This window comes from Amblyomma mixtum, chromosome 3, assembly GCF_055824585.1.
Source record: "Amblyomma mixtum isolate Tamu chromosome 3, ASM5582458v1, whole genome shotgun sequence".
NCBI classification, from domain to species: Eukaryota; Metazoa; Arthropoda; class Arachnida; order Ixodida; family Ixodidae; genus Amblyomma; species Amblyomma mixtum.
In genome coordinates, this window is record NC_143014.1 from 91,034,409 (window position 1) to 91,060,921 (window position 26,513).

The 26,513-nt window shown below is 50.4% G+C and overlaps 1 protein-coding gene across 1 annotated transcript in view; it reads left to right on the plus strand.

The window, feature by feature from the left end:
- LOC149350931 (PH domain leucine-rich repeat-containing protein phosphatase 1-like) overlaps positions 1 to 26,039 on the plus strand; it is a 45,114-nt gene extending 19,075 nt beyond the window's left edge. The window contains exons 2-13 of the mRNA XM_089580088.1: positions 10,449 to 10,725; positions 12,305 to 12,458; positions 14,140 to 14,200; positions 14,745 to 14,840; positions 15,828 to 15,992; positions 16,667 to 16,861; positions 17,052 to 17,211; positions 18,009 to 18,139; positions 20,206 to 20,349; positions 21,205 to 21,390; positions 22,755 to 22,983; positions 25,076 to 26,039. Of these exons, the coding sequence (XP_089436214.1) occupies positions 10,449 to 10,725; positions 12,305 to 12,458; positions 14,140 to 14,200; positions 14,745 to 14,840; positions 15,828 to 15,992; positions 16,667 to 16,861; positions 17,052 to 17,211; positions 18,009 to 18,139; positions 20,206 to 20,349; positions 21,205 to 21,390; positions 22,755 to 22,983; positions 25,076 to 25,669 (2,392 nt within the window). The 3' untranslated portion in view covers positions 25,670 to 26,039. The remainder of the gene's footprint in view (positions 1 to 10,448; positions 10,726 to 12,304; positions 12,459 to 14,139; positions 14,201 to 14,744; positions 14,841 to 15,827; positions 15,993 to 16,666; positions 16,862 to 17,051; positions 17,212 to 18,008; positions 18,140 to 20,205; positions 20,350 to 21,204; positions 21,391 to 22,754; positions 22,984 to 25,075) is intronic.
- The last annotated feature ends 474 nt before the right edge of the window (positions 26,040 to 26,513 follow it).

The window sequence follows — 26,513 nt, forward strand, 5'->3', positions numbered from 1 at the left end:
AAATGGCGCTCATGGTAGCGGTGGCGCGTGGCAGCGAGCTTTGAGATAGCACCCGTTTCCGTTCGATTCCTAATGGGACGCGACGACGCCAGCGTGCATCGCGCGACAAACAGACGCACGCGCGTCGTATTCGGGCACACATGCTCTCGCGCACCATCGAGCGCGGCGCCGATAAAAAAGCGTTGCGCGGATGTTTGCACACCCAACGCGCGGAAGGCGTCCGTCGCCGCGCGCGCCGGGCTTCGCGAGTCCGCGCCGGTTGCGCGTGACCGGTTCTCGCCAAGTGGGTCAGCGCCGCGCCGGCCCGCTCGAACGCGGCGGCGGCAGCCGCCGGCCGTTCCAAGTCCCACTCGGGCTGCGCCAAGGCGTCCTAGGAAGCGACGGCCAAACAAAGAGCTCGCATTGTGCCCGCGTATACAGATGCGTGTGTGTCCAACGCAAAGCGAGCGCGTTTGATCAGATTCGGCAGTTTGCGAGCGCGTTTTTCGTGACAAGTCTTCTTTCTCCGCCTCACGGCGTTCAGTTGTGAAGTGCGATCTGTATCACCGGAATGGCGTCATCAAACGACCAGGACCTCTACGACGCTAGAGCAGTCACCGCCGATGGGTGCTTTTCCGGCTTGAAGTGAATAAAAGGTGTTTCGAGTGGCCGCCCTCGTTGGTATTCCCGAGATGCTACTTTCGGCCTCCACTCGAGAGTCCAATGTCGCGCGGTGACTGCAGCGTCTTAGCATCCGCGGCGAGCGCCGCGGCAAGCCAACTAGTCTTTTCTCTATATTTCTCTTTCGAGTGCTCCTCCCAATGATTCAGGGTCGGTCTGTGATTTATTTTCTCTCTTGAAGCTATGCGTAAACTGAAAGCAGTGACCGCCAGCTAGGCTACTCGTGGGTCACTCGAGCTACAGCTGGAGTGATTCGCGCGAATCATGCACTGAGTATACGGCTTCCTAAAAGAAGCCGTACACATTCAGTCGGAGGAGTGCTTCGTTTATCCGACCCGAGTGACGAAGCGCATATATGTTTGCGAGCTCTCTGAGCTTAGCTCATTTATTTCGGAGATGTAATCATAAAATGATCCTACTTAAAAAGTTTGCATCGCGGTGTGTACAGCGAAAATTTCACATGAAGCAATTTATTTTTTGAAAGGAGGACACTGCATTATTAAAGGAGCAGGGTAGGCAAAAATTCCAATATATTGTTACCGGTGAACTGGTTACTGAATGAGTGAACGAATCGTGAACGAAGAAGTGGCGGTGCGCTGGACGACGACGACGTTGACAGTGGGTAGCTGGGCCCTCGGAGTCTGAGCTGAGTGCTGGCCATCTCAGAGCAGCCGCCAATATAGACTAACCGTAACGGTAATACCGTTTTTTTCCTGATTTTTAAATGTATGCTTTTTCCTGAATAATAGTGAGGATTCCACTTGAGTTCGAAGAATTTTTTCAACATGGAAACTTGCTTTCTTCGAAACATAGGTGGTGGCCTACCATGCCCTTTTTGATACCTATGCGCGACATGTAGCTCTCGCGTGTTAGGAAAAAAAAAAAAGCTAATAGATTTTCTCCACGTTTGGCGTGAGTGCTAGTGTTCCCTTGGGAACAATAAAAAGTTGTCTAGCATTCTGTTTTCAGCCAAACTTAGCTCCGGATGGCGCCTGAATTACCCGGAGCACCTCGTTTACTGTTGTGCTGCTTGGGAGCAATTTTACGAGCAACAATGATTTCTTTTCGGCTCTGTGGCTGGACTGTGACAGTTCATGGAGCGACTAAGCCGAAAAGGTGGTTCCAGGAGCGTTTCTTCCGCAGGAACTCAGCATATGTAGTCTTATAATGCGGTTGAACCCTGGCAGTGCACGTGCACGTTAAAGAACCCCAGGTGGTCGAAATTTCCGGAGCCCTTCACTACGGCATCCCTCATAGCCTGAGTCGCTTTGGGACGTTAAACCCTAATAAACCAAACCAAACCAAACGTGTGTCACTTCAAGACAGAGGACCATGGAGAAAGGGCATAAACTTTATTGTGAAGACCGAGTTGCTAGGAGTATCGCGAAACGCAAAAGGTCATGTACACATTCCGCGCACGCACGCGCGCTCACAGAGTTTCTGTCCAAGTCTTCCGTCTTTTCGTCTGCGTTCCCCTCTGTTGCGCTGTAGAATGGATTGCATTCAGAACAATCTGCAGTTTCCGTTTGCATTGTCTACTCCCGTCACGGGACCGGCGATACGTGGTAGATTGAACACGTCACATTCACGGCAACGGCGGCAACGAGCCTGATTCCAGGCAGCGGTGTATCAGTGGAACGCATGACGCGGACGTGAAACAGCCACGCTGCTGGCGGAAGCAGGCGCAGCCGGCCGCGATAAGACGCGCTTTCACACCACTTGTGACGACAGCGGCGTTATTACGAAGGAGAAATGGTTGCCGCGGGTGCTCTTTGCCTCAAGCAATGACTGGTGTAAGATCAGCCTGCCGGTAGCCCAACCAGCATCATTTTTATTGTCATCAGACATCACAGCGTACGGAACCTCATAGGCAACGAGTGATGCGCGATTCTCTAGAAGATAGAGCATTTCATGCGGTGAACGTTCAAATTTGCACACAGTTTAGTGACTCTGAACGCTGCAAAACAACCGTGAAACTAAAATCAACCGAATGTGCGTTCCTTTTTTTTCCTGAAACACTTCGCTCACTGCCTTAGAAGCGCACCCCCCAGAATCGATGCTGACACTTGTATTTCAACATTTACTTAGGCGTCTTTCTGCAGACGACAGTATGAATGAATGAATGAATGAATGAATGAATGAATGAATGAATGAATGAATGAATGAATGAATGAATGAATGAATGAATGACATAGTTGCGGTTCATATGTATTTTAGGTCGGTTATTCTTTCTTGTACAACGCGTCTTTTTTTTTTATTAATTCCGTCCTCGTCTGTCTGAAACCTGCGTATCATGCAACGTCTTCGCCATGACGGAAATAAGAAGGGAAGGACAATACAGAAGGACACCGGGAAGATTTGTAAGCTGCCGCTTTCATGTATACAATATCGAAATGTGAAAGATACAGCTTATACTTAAATTACAAGGAAAGCACACAAGAATTAAGATGTTTCTGACGAAGCGTTTACAGGAAAATGTTCTGTTTTCACGCGAATACAATGATGAAAATTTAGCTCTACCCTTTCAAGGTCGAATTTATTATCTCTCTTTATTGCGGAAATAAATATTTATTCCATCTTTGTGTGGCAATATTTCGGGCCAAGTACCTTTTGAAGTTAGCGATAGTCTAAAATGGCATGTGTATTTTAATCACGTAAATACAGCTGAAGTCAGAACATAGAATTTGGGAATTCAGCACAGATTTTTCGGGAATAACTTCGGCTGCCATTTGAATTGTGGGATTAAATAAATATCAGGTTTAGTAATATCAGAACTATTTATTACACTTCTTCATCCCCAGTGTGACCAGCAACCGGTAGTCATTACAAGCAACTACTGATACAGTGCAAAAATCGCTGATATTAGTGCGTAGCAGGGGCAACGGCCAGTACAAAGTGAGGCGGTGCGAAAAGCATTTGGAGAGTATGCACACGGTGCATAAGAACTTCTCAGGCCCCTGGGTCTACTTCTGAGCCGTATATTGCGACACTTAAGATGCCCATGAGGCTACGAGCGTTCTCAGGGGTGAGAATGATACTTCTTCTGACCCCTAACAGAGATTTCGAGATGGGCGGTTTTCGTAAATGCCACACTGCAAGGCCCAAAAGCAGACCCTATGGCCTACGAACTTTTGACGCAACCTATGTTTTATCGTAAAAGCAATTAATCTTTACGATTGTTTGTACTCAGACACCGGTTCGCATGCTCTTTCTCTGTCTATGTGGGGCCACTAATTTTGAACGCAGTGTCTCTCAACAACGAAGAAAAACGCTCTCCCTGTAAGAGAGAACGTTGTTTCCTCTTTGTGAAGAATGGTGTTGGTGGGCCCCTGCGTCAGCTTGGCCTCGGTTTGTCTTATCTTGCTATCACTTCGCGCCGCCATGCTTGGGTAAAGCCACAAGACTGTTTCTTCCACTATTCAAAATCTTGCGCATATTTGGATCACAGCGGTTTCCATGCTAAATGCAACAATAATACCCTCTCCGTCTGTACTTAATTCAGTTAACCCCTTCACTCTGATAGGCACGCCTGGTTATGCTCTACAGCGCGTGTTGTCGTCTACCCGATTCTTTGTTATTTTCACTTTCTTGACAAAAAAAAAAAATGTGCGGCTGATTAGCCTTTCCACATGTCCCGATCTTGGCCGATCACCTACAGTGTGGGTATGTACCAATAGTTGCTTCGACAACAATAACAGCAACATGAAATGCGGTTGGCCTTGCGTTGGTTTGCGCTCTTCTCGTTTAATTGCTGCTGTTTCTCATTGCTGAATTTCTCGCTCAGGGAGGGGGGGGGGGGGGGGGGACTGTTCCGTCCTTCCTTTTCTTGAATCCGCCCCCTGCACTAATGCAGCGACATGAAAATATAAACAAAGCCGTTTGACAAGAAACAAGCCCCCAAAATCTTAACAACCAACACATATGCGACGACATGTGCGTGGGTTGTACGAAACTGGTTCTGCCTGAAAAATGGGTTCAGACATAAAGCTGCTCTGATGCAGGCTGTGCTTAAGAATGGCAACAAGAACCTTGTCCTGTTTCAAATGACCTATCTGTCCATTCCGCGAAGTCAGGTCATCGTAGCCAAAGATAATGTTTCGGTCATCTTCGACAGTGCTTCGTGTGCTACTGGCTCTGCTGATAGTTTTCCCCGCGGTCCCTTCTTGGTGCGTGGCCTGTCATACTTTTCTTTTTGTCCTCAGCCTGACCTCGAAGAAAAAACAAACAAACGCTGTTAGGCCAGCTTCGTTTCGAAACAACACGGCTTCCGTGGTGGCGCTCTAGCATATCGATGAAGCAATCCGAAGTCCGCAGGCGTTCTCTTAAAACCGCCCCCGTGCGGAGTCGTTTCGTGATCTGCTTCACAAAAGGTCTGGCGCTTCGGCGTTACATGGAATGCTTGTCTTGCATAGGTATATAGGAGCAAAGTCAACGGTGCGTGAAGGAATGCAAAAACAAGCACAAAGAGAGGTCTTGCAACTGTTCGGCACTGCACCGCTTCCCACTGACCCACCGTGTGCTTGAATGGCTGCAGCGAACCGTTAATTAAGTTCGTGCACCTGCTAAAGAAGATAAATATGAAGCAACCCCGCAACACGTCTTGCATAGGGTGATCTGTAAGGCTGATAACTTCGGCGTTAAAGGAGTGTGAGTTCCCTCAGAAATGTGGCCTGGAAAACAGGGCACATAGAACTAGATTTGGTAACGAAACTTGTTGCTGTGAGAGGAGAGAGGATACATGGTTCAACCCGTCGGCGCGCCGTTACGTGGTGTAACTGACGAGGTCGATAAAAACGACAGCCCTACATAGCTAATGAATTGGGTAGTGGTTAATTCGTTGAAACGGAGTGTTTCTTTCGTCCTCTTTTCGTTCGGCACAGTCTCCAGAATACTGCAAGGATCTAGAGGGTGCGCATTTACGTAGTGAAGTTGCTACTTGCATGTATGACACACTGGAATGCGGCATTCAGGTCGATACTAAGCAATAACGCAATAAGGGAGCAAATTACTCATTGGCGAGCTCAACCATACGGCTACAAAGTAAAGCTATTCAGCTTCACAGAAATTTGCTCCATTATTACAACTTTACTCCACCTTGGAGGACTCCCCTAAACATCTGACCAACCCTGTTACCACTTCGAGTTATTGATCGATTCGCTCTCGCCCTGCCATAAGCCTGCCGTCCCGGTTAGCTCTGTTGGTAGAGCGACTGCTCCGGTGAAGTGGTGGTCCCGGTTTCGAACCCCGGATCAGGACGAATTTTTCTTCAACAACGAAGTTTCTATGGAAGCTGTACAGCTATCAGTAAAACGGCGAGTTGAGCGAGTTGGTACATACCTGAAGAAAACAGCGCAGCAACAGGGACAAGAGAGAAGACGGGACAGGCGCTGTACAGCTGTATAGCTAGCTATCGCGTATAGCTATCCTTTGTAGACGTATAGCTGCGCTGGGGTAGATGCCAATGAGCAATTTGCTCCCTTATAACAAATTTACTCCACTTTGGGGGATTCCCCTAAACATCTCACCAAGCAATGACACTTTGCTAAAACCTGCGATTAATATTTGCATCTCGACATTGAACTAGTCAGTTTTTTTTTGTTTTTTTTTTTTGGGGGGGGGGGGGTGAGGAGGAAAATCCTTGTTTTATGTGAACCGGGCACATCTCAGGCAGTGCGCTAGAGCCCGCGGTCACCACCGCTATTCGGGAACGCGGCAAATATACAAGATAAGGTTTGTTTGTTTGTTTGTTTGTTGCGTACCTAAAACGCACCATCATTCAATGCCACATGGTACTGCAGGAAGCAATATAGCATTTCGATCGTGAGCTCCCGAATTCAACAGACTTCGCTCGCAAAACATACGACTCGCGAACTCACCTCAGCAATCGGTGTGTACGTCAGTCCTCTCCAAAGAAGCTGTGCCGTTGCGATAAGCAGAGGGTCACCGCTCTTCAGAGCAGAAACCTGTTTCGCCATCTTCACGATTAGGCCCTATATGGAAAGTAGTGTCATCCGGAGAGCGGAGATACTCACACGAAGCTGAAAGAGGCGTAAACATTGCAGTCATTCCCACTTTTGCACTGGATTATTTCGAACCGAAATACCACAACAGTGGCCTAGTGGTGCGAGCATCTGCCTCACACGAGGAAGGTGCGTAGTGCGATCCATAGTGTCGCCGAGTGTTCACCGGTTTTCCAATGTCTACAAGCTACCTCCTGGTCTGGAGCTCAGATTCCCCGGGTTGAAATGCTTGGCAAAATTGGTCTTTGACCCAGAACAGTTCAGCATGGTGCCCTTTGGCCAAGCTGCACTCGCGCTATTAAAATCAAATTATGGTCATCATTTCGGAGCGAAATGGCTGACCTCAATCCAGTGCTTTGGTGAAACATTGATGATCGTATCTTCTCGGGCAGTCAGTATTTGTTTCGCCTTGAGCGTCGCACTCTGCAAATGCAGACAGCGTGAGGAGCTGCGTCAGCCGTTCTTACTAGTGTGAGGCATCCTGTCCCGACCTGATACGCTCGTTATTCAAAGCTGAGAAGCTCACGATCGCAGCAGAAATTATCCAGCTTTTCCTGGCGATGATTAAGACACTGCGCCCGCTTGGACCTTGCAGGGCGTAGAATTCTGCTTCTGATTGAAGTCGTAGTATCTCGGCTCTCAACGAGCTCACTTATCCACATGCATTCGGGCGCAACCACAGCAGTATATTTTGCATACCGCGCAATCGATTACGCAGCCGCAGCCTTGGCCATCCGCGAACTGAATGCGATATCTGGGGGAAAGGTCGCGAGGCGCGCCAGCCCATTAGCCGACGGACCTGCATAGGTAGGCACGGCCAAGCGCACGCAGACGTCCTTGCTACGGTGTCCCCGTTCCTTTCGGCAATTCCGCACACCCTCAAAGCACTTGACAACGCGCAGGCTCTCGAAAGCGTTTAAATTATTACCAGATGTTGAGAGAAATGATTCACAGGTTCGTCGCGGTAGTAATGCGTGGTGCGTGCAAGACCGAAGACCTTGGTAATCGACAGCACGAACAAACCGCTGCGATATGTACGCACACATATGCGCCCTCTAATACACGCAAGCGCGAAACTTAGGCGCTCGAGAACGCGTCCGTGTTCCACACTACCCCCCCCCCCCCCCCCCCCCCCCCCCCCCCCCCATGCAAACCTTCCAACAGCGGATGAAAGGTGCGAGTCATTAAGAAAGAAGGTCGCGGAATAATGGCAGTCGCCAGCCATTTGCTCCTGTGCTTCGCGGAGTTCGAAAGTGATTCCACGAGGTGCAAACAGTCTCAGCAAACAATACTGCTACCGCGCAGCCATTATGTAAGACACCCATTCATCGTGAAGCGTGTGCCGTTCGCGTAGTGTATACGTATACAATGGCTTGATAGCTGCATCGTCGGACGCGGTATACATACGGCGCACGGCCGCGCGCTCACAGAAAAAAAAACAGCACATATGTTTTGCCGTTCTCCGCATTTTTTTTTTCTGCCTTTCTTCTAAAGAACACTGCCTCCAAGACATCGAGAAAGCCAACGTTGCCGCATCGTGGGTGAAGTCACATTCAAGGTAAAGCGCTGTATTGAAAGCTCGACTTTTGCGATTTCGGGCGCGCGCGCACACATCCGGCACTATAAGTGAACACAACACGCGCACAAATCACCGCCACCGGGTTTATATGTTAGCGCGAACGATGCCAGTGTCGGCCAAGGCACTCGCCTACGCTGTGGGCTGAATCTTAAAAAAAGTTTTTTTTTTCTTTGGTGGCCTTTCATGTTTGTGTTCCATTCAAAACCAGCGCCACACATCCGCGCCCGAATTTGCTAGCGTGAAACGAACAAGTACGAAGACGCGAACGCCGTTTCCGGTGCGCACGGGCCAGCCCGCTCCCGCCGACAGTTCAAGAAACCGCGCAGCGCGAAGGTCGCCAGGTCCGTTGCGTGCACGATCGTAGCTGCCGCCACAGCTGGGGCCGTTGCGACTGGTTCTCGAAGGATGCCGTGTTTAGCGTCCGCCGCAGCGGAAATGGCCTCCCTCTCGTCCACGGCCGAGGGAGAAGCCAACCGTTCACGTGCGCGCAGCCGACGATCCCAGCGAGCGGTCAACTTTGGGTCGCGCGGCAGCGCCGCTGAACAGGCCGGCTGCTCGCACCGCGCCCCTTCGGCCGAATGTGACCGCCCAGCGGCCCCCTCCAAGACGAGCCTGACACGACGCGTTTTTTTTATCGGCTGCGTCCACTGGCGTTTTGATGATCGGGTGGCTGCCCATCAAAATGACAGTACTCGCCCGTATATTTGCAACACACAGTCATTTTCGAACGCCAGCGGTCGTTGCCGCTCCCGGGAGAGACAGAAAAAAGAAGTCGATGGAGTTTAAAAGAAAAAGTCGTGCTCGTCGAAGTGCAAGCGTAGTGGTCCGTGAACGCGTCAAACAATGTTAGCCGCAAAAGAAAAATGGTCATTATTAAAAGGGGAATGAAATTGGCAATTGACGTATTGAGTAACTTTTGCAGCGTGAACGCCCTTGGATTCTTCTTGTTCATCGATTAAAAAAATTTGAGCACAAAGTCGAGACCCGAAAGCACTAACAGTAGTCATTCTGAGTTTCTAGCCACTTTCTATCCTGTTTAACATGACACAATAACAGCTATGAGTTGTCACCAACAATGCGCCACCATCCCCACCGCCACCATAACTGGGCGCTTCGCGTTAAAGGGTGCGTTTAGAATATTCGTCCCATCTGCATGCGGCCTCTTAATTTAGAGATTAAGCCGTAATGTTAATTTTATTCGTCTCGCAGACTTCCTTACTGCTAGGCGCACAGAGGCTTATGAATGAATTACCAATGAATTACCAACTAGCCCCGCAAGAAGTTCTCGAGAAGTGCGGCCAACTGCGACAGTCCGCAGGTCGCCTTGGAGACATGGTATGAGGAGTTATGTAAAGTGCGAACACTCACTCAGAGTATGCAAACAGAGTATAGCAGAAAGGGAGACCGGCTGGATTTCTGATCCGCTTTATTTGAGAGCTACTATGTTTTTACCTGCGGCCAAGCCACCCACTTTCTCACTCGAGCAATACATCTTGTTGGGCTAGTTAGTTTGATTCCATGCTTGCAGTACTCAGCGCACAAAAACGAAGCACAAGAGATGCACGAACAAAGAAGGCGATGCACAAACAGTGAGAAGGTTTGATTCCATGCTTACGGGACTCAGCGCACGAAAACAAAGCACAAGAACAAGAAGGATGACAGGACGTCAGCGCTCCGTCCTGTCGTCCTTGTTGTTCTTGTGCTTCGTTTAGTTTCGTTTATGGGGGTTTAACGTCCCAAAGCGACTCAGGCTATGAGGGAAGCCGTAGGGAAGGGCTTCGGATAATTTCGACCACGGGGGGTTCTGTAACGTGCACTGACATCGCACAGTACATGGCCTCTAGAATTTCGCCTCCATCGAAATTTGACCGCCGCGGCCGGTTGAATTTCGATGGAGGCGAAATTGGAAATTGGAATCAAACCTTCTCACTTTGTGCATCGCCTTTTTTGTTTGTGCATCTCACTGTCTCATTTTTTGCGCATCACCTATACAGATCCCGTCAAGATGTCTATGGCTGGTGGCCACGCAAATGCTCTTTCTATATTTCCGCGGCGGCGCTTCGTCGGCTATGGCTTACCTTTTCCCATAGTTCGTTTCCCGCAGGCGCACGTTACTCTCTGTGCCCGTTCCATTACTGGCAGACTGGCACTACCGTTAACACCTACGACACGGGCTCCCTCTTGCGCAGGCTCCGCGAACTGCACGTGGACTTCAACGAGCTGCACGAGCTGCCCTGCGAGCTTTCGGCGCTGAGCCAGCTGCGCGTGCTCAGCGTGAGCGGGAACCGCCTCACGTCAGTGCCGGAGACCCTCGGCAGGCTGCCAGAGTTGGAGAGCCTGCGCCTGGCAGCCAACGCCATCGCGCAGCTGCCGCCGCCCCCTGCCCTGCAGCCGCTGCAGGCGCTCAGGCGCCTCGACCTGCGCGCCAACTGCATCCAGGGCGTCGCTGACCTCAGTGGCCTGCAGGTGCGGATAACGTCAGGCACGCGTCGCTGTGCCGTTCCCGCCCCCCAGTGAAACATAACCGGAGCGGACACGTAAGCTCCGCCTTAAGGGTGTAACGCGGCAGCGTTAATGGCTTAATGCCCATACATGCGGAATTGGTCATTCTCTACCTAACATTCATGGATCCCTGGGAGTCCTCATACCACTCCTGGCGCAGTGGTGCAGTGGTGCAGCGGTTAAGCGATGTGCCACTGCCCTGCGATGGCAGGTGCTGCCACCGGTGGGGCTGGTGAGACCGGGGTTCGGTGCGTAAGGTCAGAAGAGTCTCGAGGGGTCTCAGACCCCCCCCCCCCCCAACCCCCCCCCACCCCCCAAAAAAAAAATTGACAAGGGATTTGAGACCCCCGTGCTAGACTGTTGGGACTGCATGAATCCGGAGCAAGCAATCATTTTTTTTTTAATTTTTCAGGGCAGTGATGGTCGAAACATTTCTTCTTTATCGTTTAGCAAATTTTGCTCTGATTTTTAGTAAGAAACAACATGTTTAAAAAAAAAGCCAGAGACGGAGAAAAATACTAAGCAGGCAGCACTACACAAAAGGTAGAAGAAAAAGGGAAACCCGCGCCACTACGAGCCAGTCCAGAGTTGGCCGCTCAGCTCCAAGGATACACAACAACAGGCACACTGGCAGAGCGTGGGGGCCGTTTGTTTCAGGACTATGACATAAAATGAGCAAACAACGGCTTTGAAAATTTTTCCCCTAATTATAAAACGATGTGTAAAACAGGCCGCCAGCCGCTTTCTCTCTCTTCCTCTTTATTTCCCTTTCCACCTGTGCTCGAATCACTGGCGACTCCCCTTAGATGGAGTAAACACTGCTTAGGGGCCGTATTCCATAAGCTGTCCATTTTAAAATGGCCATTTCGCATCCATCTGGTCCTCTGTCATTGGTCCCCCACGGCTTCCAAGCGCCTGTGGAAAGCGACCCTGCCGTTGAGTAGAAGACGACCGGACCTTATACCGTTGGCTTCGTATCGCAGCTAATGGGAGTCAGTGGTGGGATCCGGTCGCTAACCACTAGATGGCCGGGTCGCTTTCCACACACGCTTGCAAGGATATACTGCAGCTGAATTAGATTTTGGGCTCTTCGCAACCAAGGATTATTTCCTTCCCAAGAACTTATATGCGGGTACCTCACTCGCATTGCTCCTTCGTGAGTGCAGCCGCCAGTGTGCTGTTTGCCAAAGGTGAATGCCGACATATGGTACCGGGGTAAAAGCAGGCATAAAGGTAGACAATTAGACTGGCGATATCTACACTTTCTTTCATTTTCATATAGATACAACCGCGCTGTCTTGCAGACGAAGTTTTTACATGCAACAAGTAGCGCTAGAATTTTAACAATCGCGTACACAGTAGAGGCCTCTGTAAAAAAAAAAAAAAATCGAAGATGGCCTTATTTATGTATTTCTAACATTCCCCATCTCATCAGTTGCTGACGCCTAATTTTACCCCCACAGTGCTTATAATCCATGTAAATGCAGTTTCGTTGTTACGCTGCAAAGAGAAACGCGAAAACTCGATCTTGCACCAACTGCAGAACCTGCAATCCTTGGATGTCAGCTGGAACAAAATTGAAGAACTGCGGCTACCGACGACGAACCGCCTTCGCCATCTGGACTGCTCGCGGAACTGCCTCCGCGAGCTGAACCTTCCCGGAGGGCGCCTCGAGACACTCTGCTCTAGTCATAACCGTGAGTACCCCTTGGTCTTCGAGGGCACACGCGGAAAGAAGAATCAATCACCCCTTTAAAGAATATCATTAGATCCCGCTAGCCCTAACAAGTGGTAGGATGGAGCGCAATTTATCTGCCAGTTGCAGAAGCCTTCGTAGCCACGCGACGTCGCATCTGCAGGGCATCCGAGAGGTACACCTAAGGGGGAAAGTGTAACATGGGCATTAAGAGGCACGAGGAAAATATTTTGCATTTACTCCGCCTTGCTTCCTCCTCCAAAGGTATCCAGAGGTTCCGCAGTTCAGTTCCTTCTTCTCGGACCCAGATTGTTTTCTGGACATGCCTATTGAAGGTAAACCGGATAACGGACGTCCTTCTGGGAATCCCTGAGGGCTGGACCCATAAATGATAAGCATTTGCCATAACCATCAAATGAAGTGGGCAGCGACACGTGACCTCACTGCCGTTCCTTTAAAAATGCCGAGGAAGGCACCCTTCATCTTGCCCAGCAAGCATCACCGACTAACAGAAAGCGCTGGTAAAATAGCTTTTCTTTCAAGTTAGCCGGCATAAATTAAATTAACCGGCGTAATACATTTGAATTCAACCCAGCGCTGCCCGGTCGCGAGCCCAAGAAATGCCGCATCCGCAGTACGGGTCCGTGTAGCCTCGCGTTCCTCTGAGATTTGGCGTACGCGACAAAACACCGCCTCAAGGCCTGAGTCGTGCGCTCCGATACCACTCGTTGATAAGGTGGTGCAGGGAAACTAAGCACGGCTCCAGGAGCCGGTCCAACAAATCGTACAAGTGCAGACATCGCAGCGGTGCCTTATACATGCATAAATCCGAAAACCGCATTCACCATGCATGCACTGCGCTAAAATAATCGAACTTGTAATGGTACGGGCATACACGAATGCAGCTTTTTTTTCTCCGGACTGTTCCGGATACCACAAGACATCAGTAAGGAAAGTGCTGAGGGTTAGCCCAGCTCTGGAGGAGGAGGTGGTTTCAGGTAGGTGATCGGGATGGTTTTGGAGTTAGGTGCACCTGATGTTGTTGCGTCAAGAACTCTTATTCATGTGTACAGCCCTTGGCTGCGCATAGAAAAAGATTCTGCCCTGAAAATCAATGAACGGGCAGAATGACAAAGAACAAAATGCCTTAAATTTATGACAAAGTATTGGGCATTTGCTAAATGTTGAAAAATAAAAGACAAAGTGCGCAGACTGGAAAATTAGCCGGAAATGGATTATTTGTTGGCATGCTAGAGCAAAACGAAGCGCAGTGTTGCATAGCGTCTCCCTCCAGGCTGGGGCAAAACGTCAGGTTCATTGACTGCGGACGCTCGAGGGTCACAGGCATCAAGAAAAAGTTTCCTGTCTATGCTGGCATTCATATTTAAGACTGCACCGAATTTCGCGTTTAAGGTGACCGCAACCATGGTATTTTCTTTTCCTCGACTGCAGTACCCTCAACGGATATGCGGCGTTAATCTTTTGTGCACAGGAACGGTGTTTACATGATAATGATACGCCGCACGAAAAAAACTTCTGGCTTGTGCCTCCGTCCTGGCACCCTTTATAGGTACCACCGCCTTTGTCGGGATGCAAGTTAGCCACTCAACGGTCTGCTTTAGCATATTTCGTGTGAGAAAAAAAAAAAGAAGAGCGAAAAATATGACCTTCTATTCTTACAGGCCTGCAGAATGTTGACATCACGCTCCCATGCAACGTACTCAGCTACATCGATCTGTCCATGTAAGTCGCATTTAAAATCTTAGATTCGATGAATAAACAAATGGACTGTGTTCTAAATGGCATATTGTTCGATATTTCTGTCCATGGTGTGCATTGGTGTGGACAGACAACTTTGTGCCCTCCTACATTCCTACATAACTTTGCGGCCCAACAGTATATGTGCTGTCCTTGTCAATAGCTCACAGGCCTAAGCGCGCATGACTGCATTTGGGGTCGGGTTGTGTGGTAGCTCCCCTGTGAGGCCCGTATGGCTTCGGCGCTGTATCGTTAAGACGGACTCTTGCGGTACTGTGCTTTAAGAGGACCAGGAACGTTCCATCACGAGGCCAGGCAGCTGCTGAGGCCTGAGAACGTTTGACAAAGGCTGTTTATGTCTCACGAGCGTTTCTCAGAATAAGTATATACAGACGAATTGGTGGTGAATACAAGTAAAAAAAAAAATAAGGTGCGCAAGCAAACACGAAAGTGGGCCGGAGACGGCCCATTTTCTAGAGACGTGATTTCTGTACATGTTCTTCGATCCAATGAGCGCACGACTACGCAGGAACCAGCTCGCGCAGGTTCCCTACTGGGTGCCCCAGGCACGCAGCGCTCAGCATCTGGACTTGAGCCACAATCGCCTCGCCTGCCTTCCCGCCAGGTGAGTCGCATCAGCAAGTGCCCATCGCGCGTAACGGCAGCAACATGCGGGGGCGTGGCCCGATAAAGGAGCTGTCAGAGTAATAATCCCCTCTCCTTGTTTATACCTCTGTCACAGGGTCGAGTAAAAGGTCCTTTGAACTAGGGGATGATGCAGCTTGCAAAAAAGAATTAGTTAAGGGGAGTTCTGTCCGTACTATGTACACGGTCACGAAGGCACTTGAAGCTTAAAAAACAACCAGCCCTTTTGGCCAAGCGCTCGTGCGCGACGATAAGCATTAACTAACTGCGGAAAACACACGCATATGTGCGCAAAAGTGCATCGCCAACGGTGTTGCTCTTGTTTCATCAGCGTCATCGTAGTGTTTTTTTTTCCTTTTTAATGCTCCGCGCTGATTGCGAAGATTGCCTAGCATTTTGAGCAACTGCTGGCTGCTCAAAGGGTTTGGGGTACTCTTAGCCGTCTTTCCTCAAACCTACTTCTATATAGTTTTTTTTTTTTTAATTTTGTCTCTGCGATTTCCTCTCCTCGTCATTACCAGCGTGCTGGAATCAGGTCCGGCGCAGCGTGGGCAGCACTCCTGATGCCCATGCTAGGTCAATAAGACGATATCAGACTGCGTCGTTTTCATCTTTTTTTTTTTTTTTGACGATACGCTCGATGAACGCGCTCCGTTCTCTTCTCGACTGAGGAAGTCGGCAAATGGAGATATTTTATCCTCGGTGACTCAGAAACAGCGCTACTGCTGCAGCCGGAGACCAAGAAAGACGGTGAGGGATTAAAGTAAGTGCAGGATGAGAGGGCTGACGAGAAGTGTCTAGGGTCCCCTTCGCGAAACAAGACTCACAGGTGGCCCGACGCAACGCATTGCGCCATACGTTTAGCGGACGGTACAGCGATCATTCAGTAGGGCAGTGCGTACTGTGTGCAGTAATCCACGAGTGAGCTCCCCTTTTCAGCCAATGTGACGCCCTCTGCTTTTTGCAGCCTGTTCAGCCCGACGTTGTCTCAGCTGGACACGGTGCGACTAAACCACAACAGCCTCGCCAGCTTCCCGGAAAGCATTACAGCACAGTGCCACATCCGTCACCTCGACCTGCAGCACAACTGCCTAACCAGCTTGCCTCCTAACCTCCTGAGGCATGCTTACAGGTATACATAAAAAAGATGACAGGTTTTTCGCAAAGTCAAGCAGAAAAGCTTTCGCTGGCCTTTGTTGTGTGGAGACGATTGCAGTCTATCCCGGCTGCGTTGCTGCAGTCGACACCCTGTTAAAAACACATTTGTAGCCTATGTGCACCTAACTTCACGCGCTGAACAATTAACAGCGTCAGCGAATGCATATGAATGGTGAATGCATATGAAGCATAGGAATGGTGAATAAAGACTGCAGCTAAACCTTAAGTTTGTTATCTGCATGCGTTCTCCTCTCAAGAATGAGTGCACTTGTACCATTTATTCTTCGCATGAGACGCGCAAAAACGGAGTCCTGCCCGAGTCCTTGTGCTGGACGGAGCCCCCTTTTCTCACCGAAGTTTGCATTGCAGCTCCAGTCAACCCAAACAAGTGTAAATCGACTTGCCTTGTAATCTCGCGCGTTGCTTGAATTACTTTCTTTAACTGTACAGCGTAGGTGACATAATACACGGAGCGGGGTCAGCAAGGAGCGGTAGGGCTGCGGAAGTTAAGAAGAGAAGGTTACAAAGCGATGTCCCGTGGGCTACCGGAGCGCCTCACTCCGTGGCGTACTGTTGTTAACAGCAGAGCACTCCTTGTGTCGGCCGGTACAGGCGCGTTCAGAACGCCAATCTGTGGCTCATGCGCAGGTTGCAATGGCTGAACGCTTCCTACAATCAACTGTCGTCTCTGGCGCGGCCCGAGCAGACCAGCCTGCCGCTTCGCTGGCTGCTTCTCACGCGGACGGGCCTCACGGACGAGCTGGTCTGGCCCCTGGTGTTGGCCTGCCCCGGGCTCAAGGTGCTTCAGCTGGCCTACAATCAGCTGCTCACAGTACCAGCCCGGTAAGGCTGCTCGCGGATAGCTGCACTGGGCCGTCCAGGCGGCTTAGTTACTATTTAAGTGTCGCTGTGGTGGATCAACTGCCAGAATAACGCAAAGCTAATCCTACCTGAAGCTCACAACCTCAATCTCCAGGCGGCGCTTGAGTAGAAGCCTGGATCACAACTTTACTTCGGGGGACGCGTCGCGCAGGATATCGGAGCTGCAGAACCTGCGCGACCTGGTGCTGACGGGGAACGCGCTGCAGCGGCTTCCGGAGTCGTTGTCTTCGCTTCCTGCGCTCGAGGCGCTCCTCCTCAACTGCAACCAGCTGGACGTGCTGCCCAATTTTGAGCACATCCGCTCCCTCAAGGCAAGTTTCTCACGGTCGGCTTTCACGTCAATGAGTGCTGCCGGCGAGGCCTGTACACAACGCGTGCGCGGTACGTGCGAAATCGCAACAATCTCTTCGTTCAGAGGGCATCGGTTTCCCGGCAATGCATCCGCAGACTGAACCAAAAATAACTGCTTCTGTAGGCGGATTTAGCTCCGCAGAGATAACGGGAGAAGGAACGCCATGCCAAATGCGCCGTTTGCCGCATATAGGAGAAGAGCCGCTATGAAACGCCTAACTGGATATCCTATTGAGTTTACTAACGTACCTAACTCAAGCGTTCCGGGAGCACTACACCTCGGTGTGTGAACATTTAAATATAAGCACGATGACGCTTGTTCCGGAAGCTCCATGTAATGCTCGGGCAAAAAGAAAACACCGTTTTCAGCATATATCAGAGTGAACATATACATGTGAAGAAAGCGTGACTGGACTTTGGACTTTAGAACACTAGCATTCACCAACGCCTGCAGCTGAGTAGCTTATGGCTCTGTGTACTGTATACAGCGATCCCTTCCTTCCAGTCGAGTCCATCAGAGACTCTCTGTTCGCTTGTGCGCGCAGGCCGTGTGATTCCTTGGTCCCCGAGTTGTAAGAATAAAAGTAGGGACGCATGTGCGTTCCGACGGCAATCATCACAATAGCGATGACTTAGTGAACGCTTAATATGTTCTTTCACTAATCATCTCTTTTCACTTTCGACATGGTTACACGCAGAACAGAAGTGAAGCGACTGATTTAGAGGCCTACCGAGTCCAACAATGTGACGATTGCAGGTGCTGGACGTGTCGTGCAATCTGTTGAGCAAAGTGACCCTCTCGTCGCTGGTGTCGCCGACCTTACAACAATTGGACATTTCGTGCAATCAAGCGCTGTTCGTGGACACGCAAGAGTTCCACGTCCTCTGGTGAGCGTGCACCTATATCCTCGATTCACTTTCATTTTCACAGAGCATTGGAAACGTGTTCACTTCTTGAAGCCTCTTAAATTTCAATATATTTCATGACATAAACGTAGCTGAATTACTTCGGACTTGAGGCATGTGTTAAGTATAAAGTGCCCAGAATTTTCGGTAGCAATGAAGCAAAGGCTGAGGCCGCATCTAAAGCCGGTGAAAGTAACTGTCCACAGAAGCCTGCGAACATATTGACTTGGTGCAGCGTGTTGCTCAGTCACGAAGGCGAGTTGGCTGTGATAGAATCATGAAGACGAGTAAAAATAAAATTTACTGCATAGGTTAGAACCAGTAACGGAAACTGACGGTTTGAACTGAGGAGGTATCAAACAGACTCAAAACAAGGCTGCATTCGGAGAACAAAGGTGCTGTTCCAGTGAGCGCGTTAAAAAAGAAGCTCGCAACGGCCTCAGAATTACCTTAAAAAAACAGAAGAAAACCCTGGCAATGTGTCTGCCGCGCGTTCTCAAATATTCAAGCAGCAAGCGCCCCAGCAGCACAGTTCAGTGCCTATACACGGTTTTGACATTTGTAAGCAAGCGAATATGAATGCTTATGATGATACTAGCACCAGAGCACTTCCAGTATCAGTGGCGAAGCGTTTGAAAAGGTTTGCGACGGTGCAGATGACGCGTGTCGCGCTGGTTATGATAAGGCAGCGGGGCAAGCAAAGCATTCCGCGCAGTGCTTGATAAGGCGCCGGTGCAGGTGACGGGCCAGTTTTCGTTCACATAGGAACTGTCCGGGGGGGGGGGGGTTAAATTCTAGTGTTGCCAGAACAAGAAACGTTCGACAAGACCGTGTATAAAAGGAAGCACTGTACAGAGTCCACAAAGCAGTGCGCGCACTGCTCCCCATCTCAGTGCTGCCAAAGGAAGCAACATTCCAAAACCTGCACGTCGTACCACGACTGATATGGTTCACAGATTTGTTCTTGCTTTCCTGCTTTGAAAAGCATATGCTGGGATGAGGACGTAGGCCCTATTCAGATAACTAGTTGCCCGGATGCAATTTAACGCTCGTGCGGAGAGCGTGTACCTATCTTTTCCTTCTGGGAAGGACAGGTGGTGAATATCAGTGGGAAATAAGAATGTGGAAGACAGCCACTGGCGTGCGCACAAGTGCAGCTGTACGTCCCGCTATGTCCTCCAACTGCAGTATTTGTGTATCTCCACACAACGGTGCGCCAAGCTTCCCGCAGTAGAAGGAGCACGTGACCTCCGCGCAGTGTTACGAGCGCAGGTGGTTCTGCCAATGGGCCTCGTAATGTCCACACGCCGTGTCGTTGCCCGTTATAGCCGGTCGTAATCCTGTTTGCGCGCTCGCTCGCCTGCCCGCCGCTAGCGCGGAAGTGGTGCGCGCCGTCGAGCGGCGCCGTGGTTGATTGGGGACGCCCAGCGAGTCCAGCGCACGCTTCCCTCCCGGTTCCTGGCAGGCAGCCTGGACGAGCGTTTTTTCAGCCTAACGACCACGACGCGTCCTAATCGCGCGTTTGTGTGCTGTGCGAATTTTCCTCGCGGAACGGCGCTTTCGCTCAAGGATGGGGAAAAAGAAACCCGGAAACGCAATGTCACGCTCGTATTACCCCGCGAGAAGAGAAACAGGCGCGCAGCCCTCGACCGAGGGCGAGCTGTGCGCGGCTCTCATGACCGACATCTCGGGACAGTTGTAATGGGTTGCGGCCTTCCTGATATTCTTCTCTTCAAAGCTCGCACGCTCTCTGCTCAACGAAAAAGAAGAGACGACACTTCCGTGCAAAGCCTTGCGCGTCAAAAATAAGAGCAAATCCAAGTTCAAGCCGAGTTATGTAGGCGTTGCGTTATTTGCGCCCTGAACAGCGTTGAAGCCCAGTCATTACTTCCATAGCGAAGCGCGTGGCTCACATAGCGAAAACAGTTTCCCACAGTGTGCGTCGCCGTGTCGACGCCTATATTGCGACTTGTTTTCGAAGGCGGTGGTGTGTGTCCAGTTAAAGTTGCCTGATATAACACATAACCCCTGTCTTCAAACCATTTCAGTTCCCGAAGGAATGTGTCTGTCGTGGACACCAAGTTCTCGGGGCGCCTGGCGCCACCTTTCAAGTCCAATGGCCCCGGGCAGACCTGCCTCGAGAGCCCCTTCTGGACGACCGGCTTCTCGGAAAGCCTCAAGGGTCCTGCCAGGTAAGCGCGTGAGAACGAACGTAACTGCGACTACAACGACGCCCACAAGGCTTCTTTCTTCTATGGGAAATTTTAACTGTTTCGGTGAGGTCAAACAATTACCAAGAGAGTTGTGCCCTGAAACGTGTCCGCAGCCGCGCTTTCGCTACGCGTTAGCCTCGCCTTTTGATTCTATTTGCCTTTCTATAGTTTCGGTTTGGTTTTATGTGGTTTCACGTCCCAAAGCGACTTCGGCTATGAGAGGCGCCGTAGTGGTGAGCTACGGATAGTTTCGACAACATCGTTTTTTTTTAACGCGCACTGACATCGCACAGTCCACGGGCCTCTAGCATTTCGCCTCTATCGAAATGCGACCGCCGCGGCCGGGTCTATGGCTTCATGAACAGATTAACAGAATCTGTGGCGTATTTTATGGCATACCATATTTATACCGCCCAGTGCCGCTGAGTGCCTGCCAGTTTTTCCGGGGCCCCGGGTTTGGTGATTTCCTTCCCTGAGGGGAAATGCTTGGGGAAAATGGGTCTTTGACCCCCCCCCCCCCCCCCCCCCCCCCCCCCCCCCCGAGCAGACTAAGACACGCTAGCCACGGCGCTCTTTGGACAAGCCGCCTTTGCACCGCTGAAATGAAATCATCATCCTCACTAAATTCATGTCTATAATTCATCGCTAGCCGTTGCAAATAATCATTCACATCATACCTCGCTATAGTCCTGACAAACTCTCCACTGCGAAACGGCGAGTCGCTATTTCTCCCCATACCGGCAGTTTGGGCGGGCGCATACGGGCGCCGGCCGCATTGAACGCGGCGGGAACGAGTACAGGGTGCTGCAGGAGGCTGTGGTACGCCCCTCGCAGGCTCTACATCAACCAGTGCACGCAGCCTAGCGGCCACACCGAGGTGCTGGCGGCCATCCTGGAGAGCCCCCAGCGGCAGCTGCTGTCCACCGCCAAGGCGGCCGTCGCGCAGCTCGTGCGCCAGGAACGGCGCTCGGCGGACTCCTCGGCCGTGTTCCTGCAGAGCATCATTCTCTCCACGTACAGGTATCGCCCTCTAGATGGTGATCACGTGCCTGCTGACGCGGATAGGTGTGCCTCCCTGCGCTTCTTTTTGTTACTCGGACACCAGTGGCTGCGCAGTCGACACGCCAAAATCAAAACGTACGGTTTCGTCAACTTGACGGTTTCGTCAATGCACCATAGTGCATTCATGGAGGCATGGGAAGGCATAAACAGTTTATTGACTTTGCCAGCCGATTACATAGTTGACTTCCGATACCTGAGTATCTGCTGTAGTGCGTATAGCCAAAGTATAAATGCAGTAAATGCATAAAAGAACGCACCGCACACAAGAACGGAAGCAATGACAGCGCACAGGTGTGGCACGATAAGACGAAGATAATGACATGCGCTCATAGCGCTCGTGATTGTCTCCGTTTCTATGCTTGTGTTTCTTTTTTTTGCGTTTATAACTCTGTTAACGACCTTCTCTGTCTGTAGCGTTGCGCTATGACGTACCTTCTGCATGAGCTAACCTTCTAGTTATAGCCTGGCTTTATGATTGGATGTCAATTTTAAGACAACAAATACGAGATTCCGTACTCACTGTAACAGAAAAGCCTTTCGGTACGAAAGAAGAACGTGAATAAAAAAAAGCGCACGGAGGGTAATTCGGCTGCCGCTTTAGGATACACTATTAATCAGCGAGCGCCCCAACCCGTTCCGTGGAACACAAGCGCAAGAGATGGCCTGGTTTCGGTTGCTAGCCCGTCTAAGACGCGTCCTCTCACCTACATCGCTTGGTACTTTTTTTCTTTTCGTCACGTCTGTTTCGTCGCCCTATCCATCGGCACTAATGCGGACGGGATGCGGTAAATAATGCGGGCCATCAAGATTAGAGTTTGTAAGCCTGTGTTCAAAATGCTATCTTTTATCGTCAAAGGGAACAGGCGCACCTGTTTATAATTTCCTTCGAGTCAACTGCTCTTTTTTTTTTTTTTCAGCGCCAGTGAAGCGAGTGGCCTGAAGGTTTCACGCATCTAAATTTTTGCATAAACTATAACTTTAGAGCGCCACATTAGAAAGGAGTGAATTATACAAAATGAAGCTCTTTCTCTTTCTCAGAGTCCTCTGCAACTGCGACAAAAATATCCGAGGACATTCATAAATTGCGTCTAACAGCATTTTTACAAGTGGCGTACTTTAGCAGAGCCTCAATGAGGAACAATGAAGTTGGACGCTTCTTTTTCCTTCAGAGGAAATTAAGAGGCCTGTCCGGTTTTGTGGGTCTATATATAAATTCGTCAAATGACGAAACGATTCACAAGCTTGAGGTAGCGCCAAACTGTCCGGTGAAGTGCTTTGATTGTACCGATCAAACGACGCCAAATGTGGGCACTGTCGCGCAGAGCACTGGGCAGCAAGGCCTGCTGCCACCAGCTGAACATCGTGCTGTGCCACCTAGCTCCGGCCGACGCCAGCACGGACGCCGACGGGGCCGCGTACCTGATGACGGTGGCGCAGTGCGGCGGAGCGACCTGCCTGCTGGCACACGCCGACAAGCAGGCGACCATCCTGTTCGACTCAAACGGCCAAACTACACGATGCGTCGCCGACGACTGGGACGCAGCGGTGCAAGTAAGCCATACATACTCCGCTCCATTCTCCTCCGCGTTCCGATATTTAAGCCAGCTAGTCACAGCTGTTCAATTCTCAACAAAACAGGCATGCCGAAAGTAGACAAAAAACCGTGTCAGATGAAGAGGCGCACGACAGCATTTCGTAACTGCGGTAGCTTTTCCTCTCGTGAACGACAATAATCACATCGGTAAAATACGCCGATAGCACAGCATGTGTAAGTTGAGCAGTCACACTCCGCTGGCATGCAAATCGCACGCAGCAAACCTTCTTTTACGGGGAATTGTTCCGCGGCCAGTCGCTTGCGCTCAAACCCCGAGCGATGACTAGAGCACGTTCGAATCTGGCCAAGCTCCGACGTATCCGAATATGATATCGCATATAGAACTCCGGCAACTAGTTGTGAAAGGAGCTCTTTGTAAACACTTACCCATATTTTCTGTATCAGCAGCCGTGTCTACCGCGCAATGATTTATAGATGGAACAGCTTCAAGAACCTTGCTTTTTCATAGTGTAGTAAGGTTAGTTAGCATATAGGTTAGTTAGCATATAGCATCTCTTCCCGGTAGCTTGAGTATAGATGAATTTTAACCCCAATCTGGTCCATGAGTTTCAAACCCAGAAATTCGTTCACAAAAGTCTAATACAGTCGAGTGCGATCAAATGATTACACCGTTTTCGTCTTGGATATAAAAATAAACAAACAGTTAACAGAACCGTTTTGTGTTCAGTCATGCTAATGAGCTGCCTAGCAGAATTAAGGGCCATGCTGTGCTGATGCACGGTAGTTACCTTTAGGGCCCCTGTTTTCCGTTCGGTCTCGAATTGGTTCAGATTACGGCTGCGCATTTCGTTTAAGTTGCATTCGTGCATCACTCGGTTTCAACCTTCACTGTGAAGACAGAAAAACGGTATTCAACAGAAAGTGTGTTCCGTATTTACCCGAATGTAACTCGACGACAATTGTAACGCGAGGCTCGACTTCGTGGGCGCTTAAAGGAAAAAAAACGAGAAAACAGGAATGCAACATAAGGAACGACGCCGCAGTATATAAAAATACGAGTAGAAGTCTACGAATAAGAGCGCCTCAACAAAAGGCTTTCACGCGCCCTTTCTGTTTCAAGAGAGCTGCACTGAAGGTTGTCAGATAAGAGCGACACGAATAAGGAGTCCCGCCGCGCCGTCAGCGCGTCAACCGTGCGCTTTAGGCGCTTCGTGGAAAAACGAAACTTCTCCCAGTCGCTCAGCCCAGCGGCGAGTCGTGCCTCCCGAACGACGGTGGCCATTCTCGGCAACATTTAAACGAGTTGTCGTTATGGCGGCGCCGTCGAAAAATTGAGCGAGTTCTATGTCGCCGAAAAGTATGTCAGATCGCGATACCGAGGAAAGTAGAGAGAGCGCCTTTTCGCGCACAAAGCTTTCCGTGCACCCGAAGCAGATTACTGCGATTAGCGTGCGGAATCAGCGGCGCTGCGAACGTTACGGGTATTTGCCGCACCTTCAAGAGCAAAACGAACGCCTTTACGATGTCGCGCGTATTCTATCGCGTTTCTTCGGTACGATTCGTCGAATCCGCGTTCGGTACGCAAGTGCGCAGTCTCCGGCGAGGAGCTTCTGACTGTTCGACTGCTGCTCCTATATGTGGTGACTGGTGTCTGAGGCTCGGAGTTTCCGTTGGTCGACGAATGCGGCACTCTTTTTTGTTTTTTCGTTTCCCGAAGTTAGGGATCCACCCGCATGGCGCATCAGCCAATATGCCAGTAGATACAGCATAGTGTGGTTTTGTCACTGCGTAATATTCGACCTTAACGCGAATATATGACTATAACACGAAGGGTAACTTTTCAGTTCTATTTTCGTTAAAAAAAAAAAAAAAACTCGCGTTACATTCGAGTAAATACGGTAGGTGAGTTCTAGCTGAATATACAGGATACTTCACATAATATACTGAAGCCATACGCCTACCTAGAGCATAGCAAACTTATTTTTATCTTGACCATCATCAGTTTGTTCACAGTTAGGCAGTGTACAGTTCGCAAAAGAAAGCTTTCGTGCACAGCTATGGGTTCAGTATTGTTGTTGCATGTCGCAGGAGGGCTTCCAGTCGCACGCCAGCTCGTCGTGGCCGTCGACGGCTCGCGGGCCCCCTCCGTGCGAGCTGCCGTCACCCAGCATCCGGCACGTGACGCTGAGGCCAGACGACAGGCTCGTGGTGCTCTCTACGGCTGCTCTGGGAGAGGCACTCGCCCCCGACGCCGCGCTGGCCGAGGCCCTGGACGCGCCCAACCCGATGGCGGCGGCCAAGCGACTCAACCAGGCTGTCGCGTCGCTGGTGAGCGACGGCGGCACTTGCGTCATCGCCATCGGCCTGCAGCAGGCGGCGGCCACCACGGGGGGTCCCGGAAAGAGCGTCCACTTCCGCATCACCACCGACATCGACGACGAGCAAGCGGACGAGGCCGAGGCCTACAAGGCTTGGGAGTACATGCTCGCGCAGAACCACAAGATGCTGTTCAACCGAGAGCTCGAGACGCTGCACCGAACCCTGGCCAAGGGCAAGTCCCGACACGCGGCCATCGCCGACAGTGCCATCGTCTCCTCTACCGGCACGGCCAGGCTGGGAACCAAAAAGAAGCGCTACTGCTACGGACAGACCGGCGAAGCTCTGCCATCCAGCGTGGCGTAGTGTGCTGGGCACATACTCTCTGCACCTCGCTATGATTTCAACAAGCTGAAAGAGGACGAACTATAACGAATCTCCGGTGCGTTATATAGCTGTGGCCTTTGCATTGCCGCTGGCGCAACGAAAAATCCGACTGTGCGTGGTGACCCCCTTTAACTCTGCGTGTGCAGCACTGCGATGAATATGGCGGCAGATACTGCATAGACTTGCATGACATATCGTAGTCCACGATAATGTGCATGATGTTCTGCGGCGGTATACACAGCTAGTGTAATGCATGCATGCGCTGTCATATTGTGAATCTACACCAATCGTGGAAATATTCTGTGCAGTATACCGACAAATGGTCGGAACATTGAAATAAAGCCTCGTTCTTTTTTTACGAAGTTGTCATTTGTATTACCGATTTTTCACGTGTCACAGCGCCTGCTTAAACGCACTATCTGTGCCCTCACAAACGGACGCAAGGCCGGACCCCTTGTTATGAAAATGCAAGGCACAGAAAAGAGGGCGGAGGGGGGGAGGGGGGACTTGTCAACTTGTGGAGTCATGCTTCTATTAATAAATGTTTCCTGCGAGTCATCGTGCGCTTCTGATAAAAAAAAAAATTGAATACTTTAACTCTGTTTCCGCTTCGCAATTTGTTTTCACAAATCCTCGTACATTTGTACACAAGGGACAAATGTATAAGGCTTCACGTTACGCGATCACGGCAGCTTTACGCGATCACCTTATTGGTGACAGATAAAGGTCAGCTGCAGCAAGATCTTTTAATAAATGACCTGGAAGAATAAAGGCCAATACTGCGGTGTTCCACTGACTGCCGTACGAAATATCTAAACGCAAT